General features: G+C 37.4%; 1 protein-coding gene across 2 annotated transcripts in view; it reads right to left on the bottom strand.

The window, feature by feature from the left end:
• Positions 1 to 21,955, bottom strand: part of COG5 (component of oligomeric golgi complex 5) — a 518,626-nt gene that overhangs the window by 182,939 nt on the left and 313,732 nt on the right. For both annotated transcript variants that reach the window (XM_037836383.1, XM_037836384.1), the window contains exon 11: positions 3,089 to 3,170. In XM_037836383.1, the coding sequence (XP_037692311.1) occupies positions 3,089 to 3,170 (82 nt within the window). The remainder of the gene's footprint in view (positions 1 to 3,088; positions 3,171 to 21,955) is intronic.

Here is a 21,955-nt window from a genome sequence, read left to right as displayed (position 1 = left end):
TTTGATGTAATCTTGTGTGGGCAGATGTATCAGTGTTGATTAGATTGTAATTCTTTGAGTGTTTCCATGGAGATGTGCCTCACCCAACTGTGGGTGATGACTCTGATTGGATAAGTTCCATGGAGGTGTTTTACCCCACCCATTCAAGGTTGGTCTAAATTAAATCACTGGAGCCATATAAATGAGCTGACAAACAGAAGGAACTAAGCGCAGCTGAGAGTGACATTTTGAAGAGGAGCTACAGCCAAGAGGAATACTTTGAAGAATGCACAGAAGCTGAGAGAGTAGCTGCAGATGAGAGACCGCTTGAAGATGGCCATTGAAAGCAGACTCTTGCTCCAGAGAAGCTAACAGAGGACGAATACACCAAGAGCAACTAAAAGTGACATTTTTGAGGAACTGCAGCCTAGAGAGGAACATCCTGGGAGAAAGCCATTTTGAAACCAGAACTTTGGAGCAGACGCCAGCCACGTGCCTTCCCAACTAACAGAAGTTTTCCAGACACCAATGGCCATTCTCCAGTGAAGGTACCCGATTGTTGATGACTTACTTTGGATGCTTTAATGGCCTTAAGACTGTAACTTTGTAACCAAGTGAATTCCCTTTAAAAAAGCTGATCTGTTTCTGGTGTTTTGCATTCTGGCAGCATTAACAAACTAGAACACAAACCCAAAGCAAAAACAAGAAAGGAAATGACAATCATAAGAGCAGAAACCAATGAAATTGAAAACAGAAAAACAGAGAAAATCAATGAAACAGAATGCTGGTTTCTGGGAAGATGAATAAAATTGGGAAATCTCTAGTCATAATAATCAGAAAAGAGAAAAGAAACAAAATAACAATATCAGGAATAAGATACAGAACATCACTTCAAATCCTACAGACATTCAAAGGATAATTAGGATGCACTGTAAACAACTTTATGCTAATAAATCTGAAAACTTCAACTGAAATGGAAAAGTTTTTCCCTGCTTAATCTCTGAGTTCAGCATTACTCCAATACCAAAAAACCAGAAAAAGACATTAAAGGAAAGTACAGATCAATATCCCTCATGAACACAGATGAAAAAAAAAAAAAACTTTTAACATTTTTTAGTAAATTGAATCCAACAAGATATAAAAAAGGCTAATGCATCATAATCATGTAGGGGTTTAGCCTAGGAATGCAAGATTAGTTCAACATTTGAAAACCCATCAATGTAATCATACTATTAGATTAAAATAAGAAAAAAACAAAACAAAACACTTGATCATCTCAATAGATGCAGAAAAGCATTGGAAAAAACTAAAAAAACTGTTCAGAAAACCTCTTAGCAACTTCAACTTGATTAAGGATATCATTGGAAAACCTATGCTAGGATCATATTTATTGTTGACTGAATGCTTTCTCCCTAAAATTAGAAACAAGGCAAAGGTGTCCATTTTAACTACTTCTATTCTATACTGTACTGGAAGTCTTAACCAGTACAATAAGGCAGGAAGAAAAAATGAAAAGAAATAAAGATTGGATGAGAAGTAAAACTGTCTTTATTTGTAGATGACATTATTACCTATGTAGAAAATTCTAAGAAATCTCCAAAACTACTAGAACTAATAAGTGAGTTTAGCAAGGTCACAGGACACATGGTCAATTATATTTCTATAAACTAGTAATGAATAATTGGAAAGTACAATGTTCAAACAGTAACATTTACAATAGCATCAGAATATATGAAATAGTGATAAACATAAAATTTGTTAGACCTGCCTGAACACTGAAAACTAAGAGAAAATTTTAAAAATCTAAATAATCAGGAACATATATCATGCTCATAGATCAGAAGACTCAATATTTTTAAAATACGAATTCACTGAGAATTAATCTGTAGATTCAGTGCAATTCCAATCAAAATTCCAGGAGTCATTTTTTTCAGAAATTGACAATCTGATTCTGAATATATGGACATGCAAAGAGCCTCTAGTAACCAAAATTTTTTTGATAAAGAATAAAATAGGAGAACTTATACCACAGTGATCAAGAGAGGGTATTATTGATATAAACGTAGACATACAGAAAAATGCAACAAAACAGAGTCCAGAATAAGCCCTACACATATATAACCAAATGATTTTCAACAGATGTGCCAGGGAAGTCAATGCGCAGAGTATAATCTTTTCAACAAATACTGCTGGAACAATTAGATATCTGAATGTAAAGAAATGAATCTTGACCCTTATCTCACATGATATATAAAAATTAACTTAAAATGAACCTAGTAAAACATCTAGAATAAAACAGAGGAGGAAACTTGTGATTTGGGCTCAAACAAAGATTTCTGAGGTCTAAAAAAGCACAAATTGGAAAAACTGATAAATTGGACTTTATCAAAACTGAAACATTTTGATCTTAGAAAGACACACACTGTTTTAAGAAAATGAAAAGGCAAACCATAGACTGAGAGAAGATACTTGGAAAATATACATCTGACAAAGGACTGCAAACCCAAATTATATAAAGATCTGTTATGACTCAGTAATAAGAGGACAAACAACGCAATTTTCTTTAAATGGGCAGAAATTTAGACAGATATTTAACCAAAGAAGATAAACAGATGGTAAATAAGCACGTGAAAATAAGGCTAACATCATTAGTCTTAACATCATTGATATTTCATATGTTCATTTATCAAATCTTCATTTGTAACAATATGACTTTTTTTTACAAAAGGCTGTAAAGTCTGCATTTTATCTTTTACTTAGGAATTTTAAAAATTCTAGAAGCATTATCTAAAATTTTCAGCATCAATTAATTTACACCATCAATACAGGAAAAATTCAGGCAGAGATCTTCTGTACTTCAATTATGAAGATTAACTTATTCTTTTAGAGACTGTTAATCTAAATACAAATTATTAAAAATACGTAAATAACTGATTTACTGATTATTAAACTGATTATATAGATAAGAGATTCTAGATTAAACATCTGGAAGAACTGAAAACTAGCCTGGACATTAAAAATAACAATAAAAATATTATTTTTTGACATCAAATTTTGAAAGTAACTGAAAAACTTTTAAATGAATTTGCAAAATAAATAGTTTACTTACAATTTGTTGCCATCTGAAATTGAGAAGAAAGGGCTTGAGTAACTGAATTCCAAAATGTATATAAAATTTCAGGTTGTCCTTCCTGTGAAACTCCCCCCCAAAAAATGAGGAGGGGATTTATTAGTTATTTGAAATAAATTTTAATACATAAGATATACACTGAACATTTATTTAAAAGTTACCTAAATGAAAATTTCCATGTCAAACAACAAATTACTGAAGTTCCTAAATATAAATACATAGATGACTCAAATCATTCCTCATGTTCAACTAATCAGTCACCATTTTTCTGCTCTGCAACTTACTAGCAGAACTTGAGTAAATTGCTTAACCGTCCTGTCTGTTCCTCACCTGTAAAATGGAGATGATAGCAGTACCTACATCGTAGGATAATTGTGAGGATTAAACAAGTTAATAAAGGTAAAGTCTTGGAACAGTACCTAGCATATAATAAACCTTCAGTGAATTTAGCTATTATTATTAAGCTATTAATTATCCATTTACAACTATTACATCATGATTCTTTGATATACAGAAGGCATTCTGTGTGAACAGAACAAAATAATGGACAAAGCATGTTTAGCATGGTACTTTCATTCAACTTTGAATATATGTCTTAGAAAATAATCACTAAAAAAACCCATAAAGATTAAAATATCATTTGCTTAGAAAGGGAAAAGTACTTTAATATTGTTAAAAGAGAATTATATTCTTAGAAATTTTACCAAATACCTGTTACCTCTACAAGTATACAATAACAAATTGCCAATATTCTACTGTTTTTGAAGTACAAAAATGTCAATTTCTTATAGTTCACCCTAATAGCATATATGAAATATTTCTCAGGTCCAAATATGATTACTATCAAAAATAAAAAAAGAATAATTAGGTTTAATTTGTATGAGCTTCTGTTTGGGGTGATGGAAAAGTTTTGTTAATCAGTAATGATGATGTTCAGAACATTGTTAATGTAATAATCAACCAGTTTTATTCCTCTACTCCATAAGGTCAACACCCCTTTCCAGCATGAAGAAGTTAAAATGGTCATTGCCCAGATATCCCTGAAGACTGAAAGGATGATTAAAGGAGAGGAGAAGGTGTAACTGAGAAATTAGGATTGAACAAATGATTATGACTACTGACTCATCATATAGATTTTTTTTTTTTAGTTCTTAGTGTATTAGAATAGCTAGAAGGAAATACCAGAAATTGTTGAGCTATAATCCAATAGCCCTGATCTGTGATAACGATTGTATAGCTATATAGCAAAAAATATATAAAAAATTAAAAAGTTGCTTGTCCATGTTTGTATGGATCTACTTCTGGATCATTTATTCTGTTCCACTGATCTATATGTCTACCTCTGACAATACTACACTGTCTTAGTTAACCCAGTGTGCTGGTTTGTATATATTGTGTCCCCCAGAAAAAGCCATGTTCTTTGATGCAATCTTCTGGGGGCAGATTGATTAATCTTTTTGATTAGGATATGACCTCTTGATTGGATAATTTCCATGGAGGTGTTGCCCTACCCATTCAGGGTGGGTCTTGTTTGGTTCATTGGAGTCTTATAAAACCTCACAAATAGAAGGACCGCAGTGCTGCAGATTTAAGTGACATTTTGAAGATGGCCATTGAAAGCAGACTTTTCCTACTCCAGAGTTTGCCTGGGAGAAACTAAGTGAATACCCCCAGACGCCTAGAGAGAAATGTCCTGGGAGAAAGCCATTTTGAAACATAACATGGGAGAGCAAAGGAAGAAGAGGCCAGCCATGTGCCTTCCCAGCTAACAGAAGTTTCTTGGGTGCCACTGGCCATCCTTCAGTGAAGGCAGCATTAGCAAACTGGAACAGATTTTGGTACCGAGAATTGGGTGCTGCAGAGTTTGCAAATACCAAACATGTGGGAAGGGCTTTTTAAATAGATAAGGGGAAGACTGTGGAAGAAGTGTGAGGAGCTTGATAGAAAAGTCCTAAATTGCTTTGAGAAAGTGTTTTGCATAATATCAATATTTTTAAATTTCTTGAGACTTGCTTTCTGACCCAACATGCGGTCTACCCTAGAGAATGTTCCATGAGCACTTGAGAAAAAAGTGTATCCTGCTGTTGTTGGATGTAGTGTTCTATAAATGTCTGTCAAGTCTAGTTCATTTATCATACAATTCAACATCTCTGTTTCTTTAGTGATCCTCTGTCTAGATGTTCTATCCATTGATGAGAGTGGTGTATTGAAGTCCCCAACTATTATTGTAGAGGTATCTATTTCTCCTTTCAGTGATCGCAGTGTTTGCCTCATGAATTTTGGGGCATTCTGGCTTGGTGCTTAAAATATTTATGATTGTTATGTTTTCTTGATGAATTGACCCTTTTATTAATATATAGTGTCCTTCATTGTCTCTTTTAATTGTTTGGCTTTTGAAGTCTAACTTGTCTGATATTAATATAGCTACTCCCGCTTTTTTCTGGTTGTTGTTTGCATGAAATATCTTTTTCCAACCTTTCACTTTCAGTCTATTTTTGTCCTTGTATCTAAAGTGAGTTTCTTGTAGACAGCATATAGATGGGTCCTGTTTTTTAGTCCATTCTGCCAGTCTGTGTCTTTTTATTGGGGAGTTTAATCCATTTACGTTTAGTGTTATTACTGTAAGGGCAGTACTTCCTACTACCATTTTGTTTTTTGGAATTTATATGTCGTATCTTATTTTTTCCTCTCCTTTTACCTTTCCTGATCTTCATTTCTGCACTCTTCTCCAACTCTCTCTCTCCTGTCTTTTCCTATCAGCCTGTAGCACTCCCTTTAGTATTTCTTGTAGTGCCGGTCTCTTATTCACAAACTCTCTCAGTGTCTGTTTCTCTGAAAATGTTTTAATCTCTCCCTCATTTTTGAAGGAAAGTTTTGCTGGATATAGAATTCTTGGTTGGCAGTTTTTCTCTTTCAGTATGTTAAATATATCATGCCACTGTCTTCTTGCCTCCATGGTTTCTGCAGAGAAATCTGTACATAGTCTTATTGACCTTCCCTTGAATGTGATGGATTGCTTTTCTCTTGCTGCTTTCAGAATCCTCTCTTTGTCTTTGACATTGGACAATCTGACCAGTAAGTGTCTTGGAGTAGGTCTATTGGGATCTATTCTATTTGGGGTATGTTGTACTTCTTGAATCTCTAATTTTCTGTCTTTTACAAAAGTTGGGAAATTTTCAGTGAATATGTCTGCTATTACTCTTTCTGCCCCTTTTCCCCTCTCTTCTCCTTCTGGGATACCCATAACATGTATATTTATGCATTTCATGTTGTCACTCAGCTCCCTAAGACCCTGCTCATATTTTTCCATTTTTTTCACCGTCTGTTCTTTTGTGTGTATGAATTCGAATGACCTGTCTTCCAGTTCACTGATCCTTTCTTCTGCCTGTTCAGATCTACTGTTGTGTCCCTCCATTGTGTTTTTCATCTCCTCCATTGTGGCCTTCATTCCCATGAGTTCTGACATTTGTTTTTTTAAGTTTATGAATTCTTCTTTATGGTCATCCAGTGTCTTCTTTATATCCTTCAGCTCTTTTGCTAGATCTTCCTTCATTTCATCGAATTTATTTTGCATTAGTTGCCTCACTCCGGTATCTCAGCTGAGCTATTAGTTTGTTCCTTTGGCTGGTCCATGTTTTCGTGTTTCCTGGTATGGCTTGTTATCTTAAGTTGTCTAGGCATCTGATTCTCTTGATTAGTTTATTTTGGAGCTTGTTTTTCTGTCTTTTACCTAGTGGTTTTCTTGTTGGTTGGCTTTGTTCTCTGGCCTCTGTTATTCAGTTCAACTTATTCTAGACCTCTAACTTAGGTTCTACTTAGTTGATCAGAATTTTTCACCTCGTTTTTTCTGTTTCTTGCTCTGCCTCTATGTAACCTTTTTGTGAGTGGATCTCCTCAGATATGGTTGACCCTAGTCAGATTTTCCCAGTCTAGTGAGGCCCAGGTCTCATTGGGAGGGTAGTTTTCCAGAGAATGAGACCCTCCTATGAGGCCTTTAGAATTGGTGCTTTTCCTCTCCTGTTCAGCAGGTGGCACTTGCCAGCCCGCAGCTCCCCCACCAGTGTAAGGAGGTATGGAGACTTTAGTTCTCCTGGGACTCTGATCCTGTCGGGGGTGTGGCTGACTGAAGCCAGAATCTGAATTCCAGCCTCTGGGGTCTGAGTTCCGAAAAGGAGGACTGCCAGTTGAGCTGGACCTTCCTCCACTCTCCCAATCCTCAGAACTCCAGTTGTCTCTCAGGGGCACTATTCCCTTCTCCCCTCTCCTCTTTGGGGCCTCTCCAGGTAGATTCCTTGGTCAGCCTGAGTTGCCAATTAAAGATGGGGGTGCAGGCCTTCAGTAGTGAATATGGAACTCAATGACACTGTGGGTACTCTGTCTCCCCCCAAGCCCAGCCTAGTCCCTCAACCTGGGTTTTCCAATAGAAAATAACCAAATATATTACTTTTAGATTAAAAAAAATAGAAAAGAAAAACAAGAAAAAGAAAAAAAGAAAAAAAAAAAAAAGAGTCTCTTTTAAAAGTCTTTCCCCCGCCTGGAAGTTTTGTCAGTGTCAGAATAGAGCATTTAAAGATATGCTTTGGGCTATTGTCTGATAATTACTCTCCAACAGCCCGCTTTTACGTGCCCCCACTTCTCGGAGCCCAGCCCTTCTTTAGCACCCCAGCTCCCAAAATTAGTTAATTAATTTGTTAATTAATTCTGCAGATGAGGCTGGGTTGAGCCTCCCTTCTTGCCCTCAGCAGATTGCTGTTTTTTGGGTTTTTTTTTTTCCCCCATCTCAGGGAGCCTGCAGCAAGACAGTCTGTGAGGTCTGGGTGGGGAGGAGCGCCAGACCCCTGGTCCGGGGAACTTACAATGTTCGCTGCGATCTCAGCTTTTCCTCCAATTCCAAACTTGCGTCCAATGTGTGACTGGTTACTGGAGACCCCGAAAACACTGTTTCATATAGTTCTTGGGTAATTGCCAGCTGCTCTAGGGGAGAGACGAAATTCTGCTCCTCACCACTCTGCCATCTTGCCCCGCCCTTCTCCCAGGTTTTGTTGCCTTCAGCTTCTTGATTCAGTGGCTTCCTCTCGGCTTCTCTAGGGCTTTTTCTGTCCCTAAACTGCTTTGAAGGCACTGTGAAAATACGGACTCTAAAGATACTTCTGATGAGGCTTTGAGCAGAAATGATGAATGTGTCATTGCCAACTGGAAGAAAGGCGATCCTTGTTTTAAAGTAGCAGAGAATTTGGCAAAATTATGTCCTGGTGTTGGATGGAAGGCAGAATTTGAAAATGACGAGCTGGGATACTTAGCTGAAGAGATTTTGACGCTAAATATAGAAAGTGTGGCCTGGCTTCTCCTTGCAGCCTATAGTAAAATGTGAGCAGAGAGAGATAAACTTAGAACTGAACTCTTGGGTGCAAAGAAACCAGAAACTGATAGTTTGGAAAATTCTCGGCTTCCAAAAAGTGAGACCCCAGAAGCTACAGTCCCACATGAGGATTTATTGAAACATGGAACCGGACCGCCATTTCAGTACAAGCCAGGATTGGAGATGGAGTTATCCAGAAAGGATTTGTGGAGAGTCCTATTGTCTGATAGTTTTAGACCCCTGTATGCTTCATGCCAAGCCAACAAATTTTTTGTGAGATCTGTATAAATGGAGTCATTGCCAGTCTGGACTGGAAGGGAGACAGAAGGAACAAATTAAAGGAAAAGTTTCTTCAAAGACAGAGCCATGGAGGTTGGGTCTGGAATCAAGAAGTCTTGAGCAAGGAGAATGGAGTGGCTCATGCACGTGGAAAGGGTAAGTTTGCCTCAGAGGCAGAGGGTGGGCCTTCCACCTAGATGCTCAGGAAGAGTGCTGCCACCCCAGGCCCCAGAGAGGGTAGAGCATATTCCCCAGGGATTGGGGAGAGCCTGGCCACCACCCCACTGTTCGGAGAGGGGAGAGCCTTTCCCCCAGAGTGGCAGAGTCCGGGTGGCACCTCGATGTTTGAGGAGGGTGGGGCTGAGAAGGTGTTCTCCCCAATGTGTGGATATGTTGGAGCACTCACCCCAGCGTTTGGAGAGAAAAGGACTGCCATGAAGGCCCTTAGAAAGGCTTGAACTCCTGCTCTCTCAAGCCCCAAGGATAAAACGTCATTCTATAAATGACTCTCAGACTTTGAAATCTAATGGAGTTTGTCCTGCAGGTTTTAGGAACAGTTTTGGTCCCTTAAACCTTGTTTTCCTTAATGTTTCTCCTTATGGCAATGGGAATGTTTATCCTCTGACTGTCCCTACTTTGTATATTAGAAGCAGATAACCTGTTCTAACTTTCACAGGTCCAGAGCCAGAGGGGAATTTTGCCTCATGCTTGTAACTGATTTGGATGGGATCTTGTACTTCACTGTTGTTACTGAAATGGTTTAAGTTTCTGTGACATTGTGATGGGATGAATGTATTTTGTATATGGAAAGATCATGTTTTTTTCTGGGGTCCAGGGGGTGGAATGTGCCAGTTTGTATGTATTGTGTCCCCCAGAAAAAGCCATATTCTTTGATGCAATCTTCTGGGGGCAGATTGATTAATCTTTTTGATTAGCGTATGACCTCTTGATTGGATAATTTCCATGGAGGTGTTACCCCAGCCATTCAGGGTGGGTCTTGATTGGTTCACTGGAGTCTTATAAAAGCTCACAAATAGAAGGACCGCAGTGCTACAGCTTTGAGAGACATTTTGAAGATGGCCATTGAAAGCAGACTTTTGCTACTCCAGAGTCTGCCTGGGAGAAACTAAGTGAATACCCCCAGACGCCTAGAGAGAAACATCCTGGGAGAAAAGAAAGAAGATGCCAGCCACATGCCTTCCCAGCTAACAGAGGTTTCCCGGATGCCACTGGCCATCCTTCAGTGAAGGCAGCATTAGCAAACTGGAACACCTACCTTTATTTTAAGTCTTAAAACTGGGTAGAGTACAAAATATTAGGGGGGGCTAATAAGGAAGGGGGATAAGGGTTTAGGGATGTTTGAGGTATTCTTTTTCTTTCTTTTTCTGGAGTTTTGCAGATGTTCTAAAATTGATCATGGTGATGAATGCACATCTATTTAATGATACTGTGAACCACTAGTTGTATATTTTGGATGGATTATATGGTGTGTGAATATATCTCAATAAAATTATATTTAAAAGGACAAAAAGAACACTGTGAATGTAATTAACATTGCTGAATTGTGTATTTGAAAGTGGTTGAAATGAGAAATTTTAGATTGCATATGTTACCAGAATAAAAATTTTCAAAACAATAGAACTGTATAAAACAGTGAACTCTAATGCAAACTATGAACTACAGTTTATAGTAGAGTTATAATATATTGCTTCATCAATTGTAACAAAAGTACCACACTAATGCAAAGTGTTATTAATAGGGAAAACTATGGGGAGGAGTGCATATGGAAACTGTACTTTCAGCATGATTTTTATGTAAAAAACCTCTCTAATCAAAAATGTATTAACATCAAAATAAAAATAAATAATTAGGAAGTTTGCTAGTTTCACTTGGTTTGCACCTGTAGCAAATGGAATTCTAGTATGGGTGTTACAAATGATCAAAATGACGAATGAAAAATACTGCTTTCTTTTATAACTATGCCCACTTTTGTTTTTATTATTTGTTTCTTTAGTAGTCTTTCAAGTTTGAATTTACTCAAGTGGTTATGACATCTTGTTAAAATGACAAATCAAATAGTTGTTAATTTCTTATGTAGTGATCAGAAAATAGATTCTGATACCCAAGATTTTATGCAATATGCATATTATGAATCTTGTATCTTACTTTAAAGTAGATAATTTTCATTATATTAAAGAAGTAGCTTTTTATTCCTGGTTTTCTATGAATTTAAAAAAATATGAGGACTGGGTATTAAGTTTAATTTATTGCCTTTTATACATTCAGCTAGATGTTTATGTAGGTTTCTTTTTTGGGTACACAGGACTACTATGTTAGTAGATTTCCTAGTATTAAATGGTGCTTACACTGCTGACAGGAACCCTACTTGTTTAGGTAATAACTTCATCAATTATTTTAAAATACTGTTGAAATTAATTTGCTACCATATCTGAGAATTTTGTATTTGTATTCCCAAGCAAAACTGACCCCAAGTTTTCTTTTTTGAGTGTATTCAGGATGTACAGAAGTATACAGTCATCAAATTTTGGAAGTAGATTTATGCATGTTTTATAAAATGAATTCATTACTTCCTTTATTTTAAAATTTTATTTTAATACATGGTGGGACAATTATTGCCTGTGATATTCTTCCCCCACAAAAATAGGAAATTTCACTTGTTAACAAAACACCAACAACATTTTAAGGTAATTTTTTGATATCTTAAAACATTTTTAAATGAAATGTTGCTTTATTCAGGTACTCCACCTCTCCTTAAGTTAACAATATATTCCCTGAAAATTATCCATGCCATTACGAATTTCAAATTTAGTAATATAAAGTTTGTTTGACCTCTTTATGTTATATACCATTTTAGCCTTATTTTGTCTGAAATTAGTATTGGCACTATTGCTTTCACTTCAGAAGTCTTTCCAACCATTTACTTTTATGCTTTATGCTATTTGCTTTTTTGATATGACTTATAAATAGCCTATATTTTAATTCTAATTTAAACACAATTTTTGTCTTTTAATAAGAAATTATAACTCAAATATGTTTAATAGGTTATGTTCTTCCTTTTATCATCTCATTTTATGTTTCTTTCTGTTTTCCTTTGTTTTCTGCTTTTGTTCTATGGACTATTTTTGTTGGCTTTTATCTTCTCAAGTGTTCTGAGTGCTATAGATCTTGATTTTAATTCTATCAAAGTTACCTTTATATTTTGTTTTTTCCAAAACAGTTTTGATCTCTTATTTTTCACTTTTCAAAGGTAACAATGAAAGTATATCTTGAGACTGCTATTAAATTCATTTAAAATTCTACACTTCAGGAATTTAAAATAAAAATCAACAAATATGTGAAGAGACTGTAATATGTTTATGTTTCATATAAGTACTAGTTATGTAGTAGAAGCCTTCAGGTTAAATTCAAGCAACGAACTATTTATCAGCATTGGTAAGTAATATCAGCTAACAATTGTGAAGGCAACAGAATAGTCAACACATGCACAAATTTGTTAAGGAAATGATCACTGCATAATGTGGGTCACACTTGTACTGCCATAATCTCCAGCACATGCACATAATAACAATAACAAATTATAACTACCGTCTTTGAAAAATAGACCTATTTTCTACCCGCTTGTTTCTGAGAATAAACAAACAAATCTATACTTAAACCCGTTTTCCCAAGTAGAACTGACTGATCAATACTTTGCATAGCCTGAACCCTATACAAACTTTTGTCACAGTTTTTTATAGCATTTTCTAGTATTTCTTTTGGATGTGTCATATCTATTCCCAGAATACCATAAATTCTTTTCAGTCATATACTCTTTTATCGCCATAGAATTATTGAAATAGATTCTAGAAATAACAGGAGTTCTTCAAGGCTTTTTAGAATTGCCAAAGTAAACAAGAAAATTCTAAATCTTAGACATCCCAGATAATCTGGCAACTTTTTCCTTGCTAGTGACAAACCACTTAAAACTTCAAAGCCATTAAGTGTGTACTTTTTTTTTTTTTTTTTTTTTTTAATCATCATTTTATTGAGATATATTCACATACCACGCAGTCATACAAAACAAATTGTACTTTCGATTGTTTACAGTACCATTACATAGTTGTACATTCATCACCTAAATCAATCCCTGACACCTTCATTAGCACACACACAAAAATAACAAGAATAATAATTAGAGTGAAAAAGAGCAATTGAAGTAAAAAAGAACACTGGGTACCTTTGTCTGTTTGTTTCCTTCCCCTACTTTTCTACACATCCATCCATAAATTAGACAAAGTGGTGTTTGGTCCTTATGGCTTTCCCAATCCCATTGTCACCCCTCATAAGCTACATTTTTATACAACTGTCTTCGAGATTCATGGGTTCTGGGTTGTAGTTTGATAGTTTCAGGTATCCACCACCAGCTACCCCAATTCTTTAGAACCTAAAAAGGGTTGTCTAAAGTGTGCATAAGAGTGCCCACCAGAGTGACCTCTCGGCTCCTTTTGGAATCTCTCTGCCACTGAAGCTTATTTCATTTCCTTTCACATCCCCCTTTTGGTCAAGAAGATGTTCTCCGTCCCACGGTGCCAGGTCTACATTCCTCCCCGGGAGTCATATTCCACGTTGCCAGGGAGATTCACTTCCCTGGGTGTCTGATCCCACGTAGGGGGGAGGGCAGTGATTTCACCTTTCAAGTTGGCTTAGCCAGAGAGAGAGGGCCACATCTGAGCAACAAAGAGGCATTCAGGAGGAGACTCTTAGGCACAAATACAGGGAGGCCTAGCCTCTCCTTTGCAGCAACCGTCTTCCCAAGGGTAAAACTTATGGTAGAGGGCTCAACCCATCAAACCACCAGTCCCCTATGTCTGTGGTCATGTTAGCAACCATGGAGGTGGGGTAGGCGAATACCCCTGCATTCTCCACAGGCTCCTCAAGGGGGCACTACATCTTTTTTTTTTTTTTTTTTTCCCTTGTTTTTCTTTTTTCTTTTTTTTTTTTTTTTTTTTTTTTTTTAACTTTCCCTTCTTTTTTCAAATCACCTGTATGAAAAAAAAAGTTAAAAAGAAAACAAACATACAATAAAAGAGCATTTCAAAGAGACCATAGCAAGGGAGTAAGAAAAAGACAACTAACCTAAGATAACTGCTTAACTTCCAACATGTTCCTACTTTACCCCAAGAAAGTTACATAATATAGCAACATTTCAGTGAACTTGTTCTTACTACAACCATCAGAAATTAACAGACCATAGTCATTTCTGGGCATCCCCAGAACGTTAAATAGCTTATCTGTTCTTCTTGGATTATTGTTCCCCCTTCCTTAATTGCTCTCTACTGCTAGTTCTCCTACATTCTACATTATAAACCATTTGTTTTACATTTTTCAAAGTTCACATTAGTGGTAGCATATAATATTTCTCTTTTTGTGCCTGGCTTATTTCGCTCAGCATTATGTCTTCAAGGTTCATCCATGTTGTCATATGTTTCACCAGATCGTTCCTTCTTACTGCCGCGTAGTATTCCATCGTGTGTATATACCACATTTTATTTATCCACTCATCTGTTGAAGGACATTTGGGTTGTTTCCATCTCTTGGCAATTGTGAATAATGCTGCTATGAACATTGGCGTGCAGATATCTGTTCGTGTCACTGCTTTCCGATCTTCCGGGTATATACCGAGGAGTGCAATCGCTGGATCGAATGGTAGCTCTATATCTAGTTTTCTAAGGAACTGCCAGACTGACTTCCAGAGTGGCTGAACCATTATACAGTCCCACCAACAATGAATAAGAGTTCCAATTTCTCCACATCCCCTCCAGCATTTGTAGTTTCCTGTTTGTTTAATGGCAGCCATTCTAACCGGTGTTAGATGGTATCTCATTGTGGTCTTAATTTGCATCTCTCTAATAGCTAGTGAAGCTGAACATTTTTTCATGTGTTTCTTGGTCATTTGTATTTCCTCTTCAGAGAACTGTCTTTTCATATCTTTTGCCCATTTTATAATTGGGCTGTCTGTACTATTGTCGTTGAGTTGTAGGATTTCTTTGTATATGCAAGATATCAGTCTTTTGTCAGATACATGGTTTCCAAAAATTTTTTCCCATTGAGTTGGCTGCCTCTTTACCTTTTTGAGAAATTCCTTTGAGGTGCAGAAACTTCTAAGCTTGAGGAGTTCCCATTTATCTATTTTCTCTTTTGTTGCTTGTGCTTTGGGTGTAAAGTCTAGGAAGTGGCCTCCTAATACAAGGTCTTGAAGATGTTTTCCTACATTATCTTCTAGGAGTTTTATGGTACTTTCTTTTATATTGAGATCTTTGGTCCATTTGAGTTAATTTTTGTGTAGGGGGTGAGGTAGGGGTCCTCCTTCATTCTTTTGGATATGGATATCCAACTCTCCCAGCCCCATTTGTTGAAAAGACCATTATGGCTCAGTTCGGTGACTTTGGGGGGCCTTATCAAAGATCAGTCGGCCATAGATCTGAGGGTCTATCTCTGAATTCTCAATTCGATTCCATTGATCTATATGTCTATCTTTGTGCCAGTACCATGCTGTCTTGGCAACTGTGGCTTTATAATAAGCTTCAAAGTCAGGGAGTGTAAGTCCTCCCACTTCGTTTTTCTTTTTTAGAGTGTCTTTAGCAATTCGAGGCATCTTCCCTTTCCAAATAAATTTGATAACTAGCTTTTCCAAGTCTGCAAAGTAGGTTGTTGGAATTTTGATTGGGATTGCATTGAATCTGTAGATGAGTTTGGGTAGAATTGACATCTTAATGACATTTAGCCTTCCTATCCATGAACATGGAATATTTTTCCATCTTTTAAGGTCCCCTTCTATTTCTTTTAGTAGAGTTATGTAGTTTTCTTTGTATAGGTCTTTTACATCTTTGGTTAAGTTGATTCCTAGGTACTTGATTTTTTTAGTTGCTATTGAAAATGGTATCTTTTTCTTGAGTGTCTCTTCAGTTTGTTGATTTCTAGCATATAGAAACATTACTGACTTATGTGCATTAATCTTGTATCCCGCTACTTTGCTAAATTTGTTTATTAGCTCTAGTAGGTGTATCGTTGATTTCTCAGGGTTTTCTAGATATAAGATCATATCATCTGCAAACAATGACAGTTTTACTTCTTCTTTTCCAATTTGGATGCCTTTTATTTCTTTGTCTTGCCGGATTGCCCTGGCTAGCACTTCCAGCACAATGTTGAATAACAGTGGTGACAGCGGGCATCCTTGTCTTGTTCCTGATCTTAGAGGGAAGGCTTTCAGTCTCTCACCATTGAGTACTATGCTGGCTGTGGGTTTTTCATATATGCTCTTTATCATGTTGAGGAAGTTTCCTTCAATTCCTACCTTTTGAAGTGTTTTTATCAAAAAGGGATGTTGGATTTTGTCAAATGCTTTTTCAGCATCTATTGAGATGATCAATTGATTTTTCCCTTTCGAGTTTTTAATGTGTTGTAATACATTGATTGTTTTTCTGATGTTGAACCATCCTTGCATGCCTGGAATGAACCCCACTTGGTCATGGTGTATGATTTTTTTAATGTGTCTTTGGATTCGATTTGCAAGTATTTTGTTGAGGATTTTTGCATCTATATTCATTAGGGAGATTGGCCGGTAGTTTTCCTTTTTTGTAGCATCTTTGCCTGGTTTTGGTATTAGATTGATGTTAGCTTCATAAAATGAGTTAGGTAGTGTTCCATTTTTTTCAATGTTTTGAAAGAGTTTGAGTAAGATTGGTGTCAGTTCTTTCTGGAAAGTTTGGTAGAATTCCCCTGTGAAGCCATCTGGCCCTGGGCATTTATTTGTGGGAAGATTTTTGATGACTGATTGGATCTCTTTGCTTGTGATGGGTTGGTTGAGGTCTTCTATTTCTTCTCTGGTCAGTCTAGGTTGTTCATATGTTTCCAGGAAATTGTCCATTTCTTCTACATTATCCAGTTTGTTGCCATACAGTTGTTCATAATATCCTCTTATAATTTTTTTAATTTCTTCAGGATCTGCAGTTATGTCACCTTTTTCATTCATTATTTTGTTTATATGGGTCTTCTCTCTTTTTGATTTTGTCAGTCTAGCTAGGGGCTTGTCAATCTTGTTGATCTTCTCAAAGAACCAACTTTTGGTGATATTTATCCTTTCTATTGTTTTTTGTTCTCTATGTCATTTATTTCTGCTTTAATCCTTGTTATTTCTTTTCTTCTACTTGGTTTAGGATTGGTTTGCTGTTCATTTTCTAGCTTCTTCAGTTGATCCATTAGTTCTTTGATTTTGGCTCTTTCTTCCTTTTTAATATATGCGTTTAGTGCTATAAATTTCCCCCTTAGCACTGCTTTTGCTGCATCCCATAGGTTTTGGTATGTTGTGTTCTCATTTTCATTCGTCTCTATATATTTAGCAATTTCTCTTGCTATTTCTTCTTTAACCCACTGATTGTTTAGGAGTGTGTTGTTTAACCTCCAGGTATTTGTGAATTTTCTAAGTCTCTGATGGTTATTGACTTCTAATTGTATTCCATTGTGGTCAGAGAATGTGCTTTGAATAATTTCAATCTTTTTAAATTTATTGAGGCTTGTTTTATGTCCCAGCATATGATCTATTCTGGAGAAAGTTCCGTGAGCACTAGAAAAGTATGTGTATCCTGGTGATTTGGGATGTAATGTCCTGTAGATGTCTGTTAAATCTAATTCATTTATCAGATTGTTTAGGTTTTCAATTTCCTTATTGGTCTTCTGTCTGGTTGATCTATCTATAGGGGAGAGTGATGTGTTGAAGTCTCCCACAATTATTGTGGAAACATCAATTGCTTCCTTTAGTTTTGCCAATGTTTCTCTCATGTATTTTGTGGCACCTTGATTGGGTGCATAGACATTTACGATTGTTATTTCTTCTTGCTGAATTGCCCCTTTTATTAGTATGTAGTGGCCTTCTTTGTCTCTCAAAACATCCCTGCATTTGAAGTCTATTTTATCTGAGATTAATATTGCTACACCTGCTTTCTTTTGGCTGTAGCTTGCATGAAATATTTTTTTCCATCCTTTCACTTTCAGTTTCTTTGTGTCCCTGTGTCTAAGATGAGTCTCTTGTATGCAACATATTGATGGTTCATTTTTTTTGATCCATTCTGCGAATCTATATCTTTTAATTGGGGAGTTTAATCCATTTACATTCAACGTTAAAACCGTGAAGGCATTTCTTGAATCGGCCATCTTATCCTTTGGATTATGTTTGCCATATTTTTCCCTCTCTCTATTAATATCCTTTATTGTACCCATACCGAATCTCTTTAGTACTGAACCTTTCTCCAAGTCTCTCTGTCCTGTCTTTGTTTCTCTGTCTGTAGGGCTCCCTTTAGTATCTCCAGTAGGGCAGGTCTCTTGTTAGCAAATTCTCTCAGCATTTCTTTGTCTGTGAAAAATTTAAGCTCTCCCTCAAATTTGAAGGAGAGCTTTGCTGGATAAAGTATTCTTGGCTGGAAATTCCTCTCACTCAGAATTTTAAATATATCGTGCCATTGCCTTCTCGCCTCCATGGTGGCTGCTGAGTAGTCACTACTTAGTCTTATGCTGTTTCCTTTGTATGTGGTGAATTGCTTTTCTCTTGCTGCTTTCAGAACTTGCTCCTTCTCTTCTATGTTTGACAGTGTGATCAGTATATGTCTCGGAGTGGGTTTTTTTGGATTTATTCTATTTGGAGTTCGCTGAGCATTTATGATTTGTGTATTTATGTTGTTTAGAAGATTTGGGAAGTTTTCCCCAACAATTTCTTTGAATACTCTTCCTAGACCTTTATCCTTTTCTTCCCCTTCTGGGACACCAATGAGTCTTATATTCGGACGTTTCATATTATCTATCATATCCCTGAGGTCCATTTCGAGTTTTTCAATTTTTTTCCCCATTCTTTCTTTTATGCTTTCATTTTCCATTCTGTCATCTTCCAGGTCACTGATTCGTTGTTCAACTTCCTCTAGTCTTGTACTATGAGTGTCCAGAATCTTTTTAATTTGGTCAACAGTTTCTTTAATTTCCATAAGATCATCCATTTTTTTATTTAGTCTTGCAATGTCTTCTTTATGCTCTTCTAGGGTCTTCTTGATTTCCTTCATATCCCGTACTAGGGTCTCATTGTTCATCTTTAGTTCTTTGAGTAGCTGCTCTAGGTGTGTCTCTTCTGGTCTTTTGATTTGGGTGCTTGGGCTTGGGTTATCCATATCGTCTGGTTTTTTCATATGCTTTATAATTTTCTGTTGTTTTTGGCCTCGTGGCATCTGCTGTCCTTGATAGGGTTCTTTTAGGGTTTGTAGACCAGCTGAAGTCCTTATCTCTAATTTATCAGATCTACAGCTTCGTGGAGTACACTTTCTCTAACTAACCAGCAGGTGGCGTCCACGAGCCACCTGTTCTCCACAAGCCAGATCTCCCCCGCTTAGCCTTTTTGGTGAGTGGGGGAGTGAGTCTTGTGGGGCCCAATTGGTGTCCCAAGCTTGCGTGTGTAGTTGGTGTTGCCTGCCCTGTATGTGGGGCGTGTTTCTGGGCAGTCGGGGAGGGGGGGTGGCCCTAACAATCAAATCTCCCTGATGATCCTAGAGTTTTAAAGCTACTGCAATAGTCTAATCCTTCAGTTCAGTCCTGCCACAGTTTGTCTCTGCCACTGACCCACAAGTCTTTGGTATTGGCGTATGGCTCCTGAGACTTGCAAGTGGGCCCCTCTTCCAGGCTGTGCACCCCGGGTCCTCTGTTGAGGGATGACTGTGCTATGTCACAGGTGAGTGCCGTCCCCCCAGGGCAGTTCTGGGCTGCTGGGCTGTGTTGGGAGGCTCCCAGTCTGCTCAAATGATGGCTGAATGGGGCTCTGTTAATTCACACTGCTCCCCCTTCCCAGCTCTGGGACATTCAGCTGAGGTTGCAGGGAAGGCTAATGTCCACACCCAGTTTTGTGGTGTGTGCCTGTTATTTGAAGCACTTCCGTCACACTGGGTTGTCTGGGGCAGCTCTGGGCTATGGGGCTGGCGATGGGCAGGAGTGTTTCCTGTCCACCAGGATGGTGGCTGTGAGCGGACGCCCCCCTTTTCTTGGGAAGTTGTGTTGTTTAGTGAATTTTCTCAGCCACTGGATTATTGCCTTTTGTCTCAGAGCTCTCTTAGTTCTGCTCTTGACTTGACGTGCCCAAATTTCAATTCTTTGAAGCTTTCTGTATTGAGCTTCTTAGAGTAATTGTTTTAGAAAAAGCAAAAAGGATTTAAAAAAAAAAAAAAAAAAAAACAAAAAAACGGCCCTCCTCAGAGATCTAATGGGTTATTGAAATGCTAATAGACAAAGCAACCAGGGCCATTAAGGAAAGGTGCCCTGGGCAGAGAGATCAGCCTTGCTTCGGGATTTGCATAGGCGCCTCAAGGCCTGATCTCCGCCCTTCCCCTTTCTGTGTTCACCAGAACTCCAAAAATCCTCTGCTTTTACTTTGGAGCTTCTCGTGTTGTTTTCCTTCTATGCCCGTCTCCTCTCTGCTGGGCTGGCTGCTCTCAGAGTCTCTGGTGTCTGGCCTCAGTCTATCTATGGTTGGAGTTTGAATCAGTAGAATGAGTTTCCGATGAGAGCAGCCACTGCAATTCTCCCTTCTCCTTCCTGGAGCTGACAGCCCCTCCTCACCCGGGACTGAGCCTGGCAGGGAGGGGCGCGGGTCCCCTGGCCGCAAAAACTTACAGATTTCGCTGATCTCAGCAGTTCCACGTTTTCATGAGTGTTGTATGAAGTATGCCCAAAGACAGATTGCTCTGTGGTGTCCAGTCCACGCAGTTCCTGGCTTTTTACCTACTTTCCTGGAGGAGTAACTAAAACATACAGCTCACCAGTCTGCCATCTTGCCCCGCCTCCAAGTGTGTACTTTTAACGTAATCTGAGAAGAACCCAGTGTCCATAATCTACAATCTATGTGAACCCTGGATGGGAAATTAACATTTTCTGAACGTCCAAATATTGTGTAGTGGGCACTGCTAGATGTTATCTCACATAATCTTTATAACAACCATTAGAATGCAAGCTCCACAATAGCATAGACCTTGTTTGTCTTCTTCACCACTGTATTTTCAGCATGTAATAGGAGTGCAAGATATAAAAGATACACAATAAATATTTATTGAATGGATGAATGGAAAAATCCCGTAAGGAAAGCATTCTTAGTTCCTTTTCAGAAGTGAGAAAAGAAAACAAAGGCTCAAAAAGATTAGTTGACTTGCTCAGAATTACACAGAGAGTAGCAGAACTGGGCTTCAATACAAGGTCTGTCTGATATATTAAGGTATACTTCCTCCTTAACATGACTTACAAGGCCTTTTTATGACCTGATTGCCTCAGACTCTTTCTTCTGTTATGCCCCATTGAGGTTGGAGCACACACTCAACTTCTTTCAGGGTCAGAATCCTCTTTGTAATCACTCTTTTAGTTATCAACTTTTCAAACCTATAACTTCTTCAGAGTTCAGTTTAGGTATCACTTCCTCTTGGTTCTCCTAGGTTAGACGTACTCTGTTATATACTTATACAGCATTCCATTTTCTTCATCACAGTTTTTCAAGATATTTTCCTATTTACTTAAACAAAAAGTAGTGGGTAAGAACACAAACCCTGGAACCAGAAGGCCAAGGTTTGAATCCTGACTTTACTACTTACTGGTCATATAACCTTGGAAGAATTATTTAATTTCTATAAATGCCTTGATTTCCTCATCTGTAAAATGGAAGCTCATCTCATACATTTGTTTTGAAAACTGAATGAGTTAATTCTTTTAAAGTGCTTTAAAAAGTACCTGGCATGGTACATACCATATAAATTTTACCAATATTGCTAACACTGCATTTGTAATTTACAATAGAATAACTAATTTGTTTTGTTCATACTGTAGCCCATTGTCTGGCACATAGTGGTACTTAATAAATATTGTTGAATGAATGAATGAATAAATGAATGACTCGATCATAAGGACTTGTCATAGTCTAAATTCAGAGCTACAGCCAGTTACCAAAGGTGCATTCTGAGGAGGATACATAGCTGCTGGAATAATAAGGATATAAAACAGTCCTTAAAAGAGATCAAAAAGGTTGAAGAAGCTTCAGAGGAATAGAAAAGTTGTAGAGGATAATAATGAAAAAAATTAATATGAATTTGGCAATAGGATAATATGTTAACACCACGTTCATATATATGTATGTATGT

This window comes from Choloepus didactylus, chromosome 5 (genome assembly GCF_015220235.1).
Source record: "Choloepus didactylus isolate mChoDid1 chromosome 5, mChoDid1.pri, whole genome shotgun sequence".
NCBI classification, from domain to species: domain Eukaryota; kingdom Metazoa; phylum Chordata; class Mammalia; order Pilosa; family Megalonychidae; genus Choloepus; species Choloepus didactylus.
The sequence above is the reverse complement of the archived record's forward strand: the minus strand, read 5'-3'. Positions and strand labels throughout refer to the sequence as shown.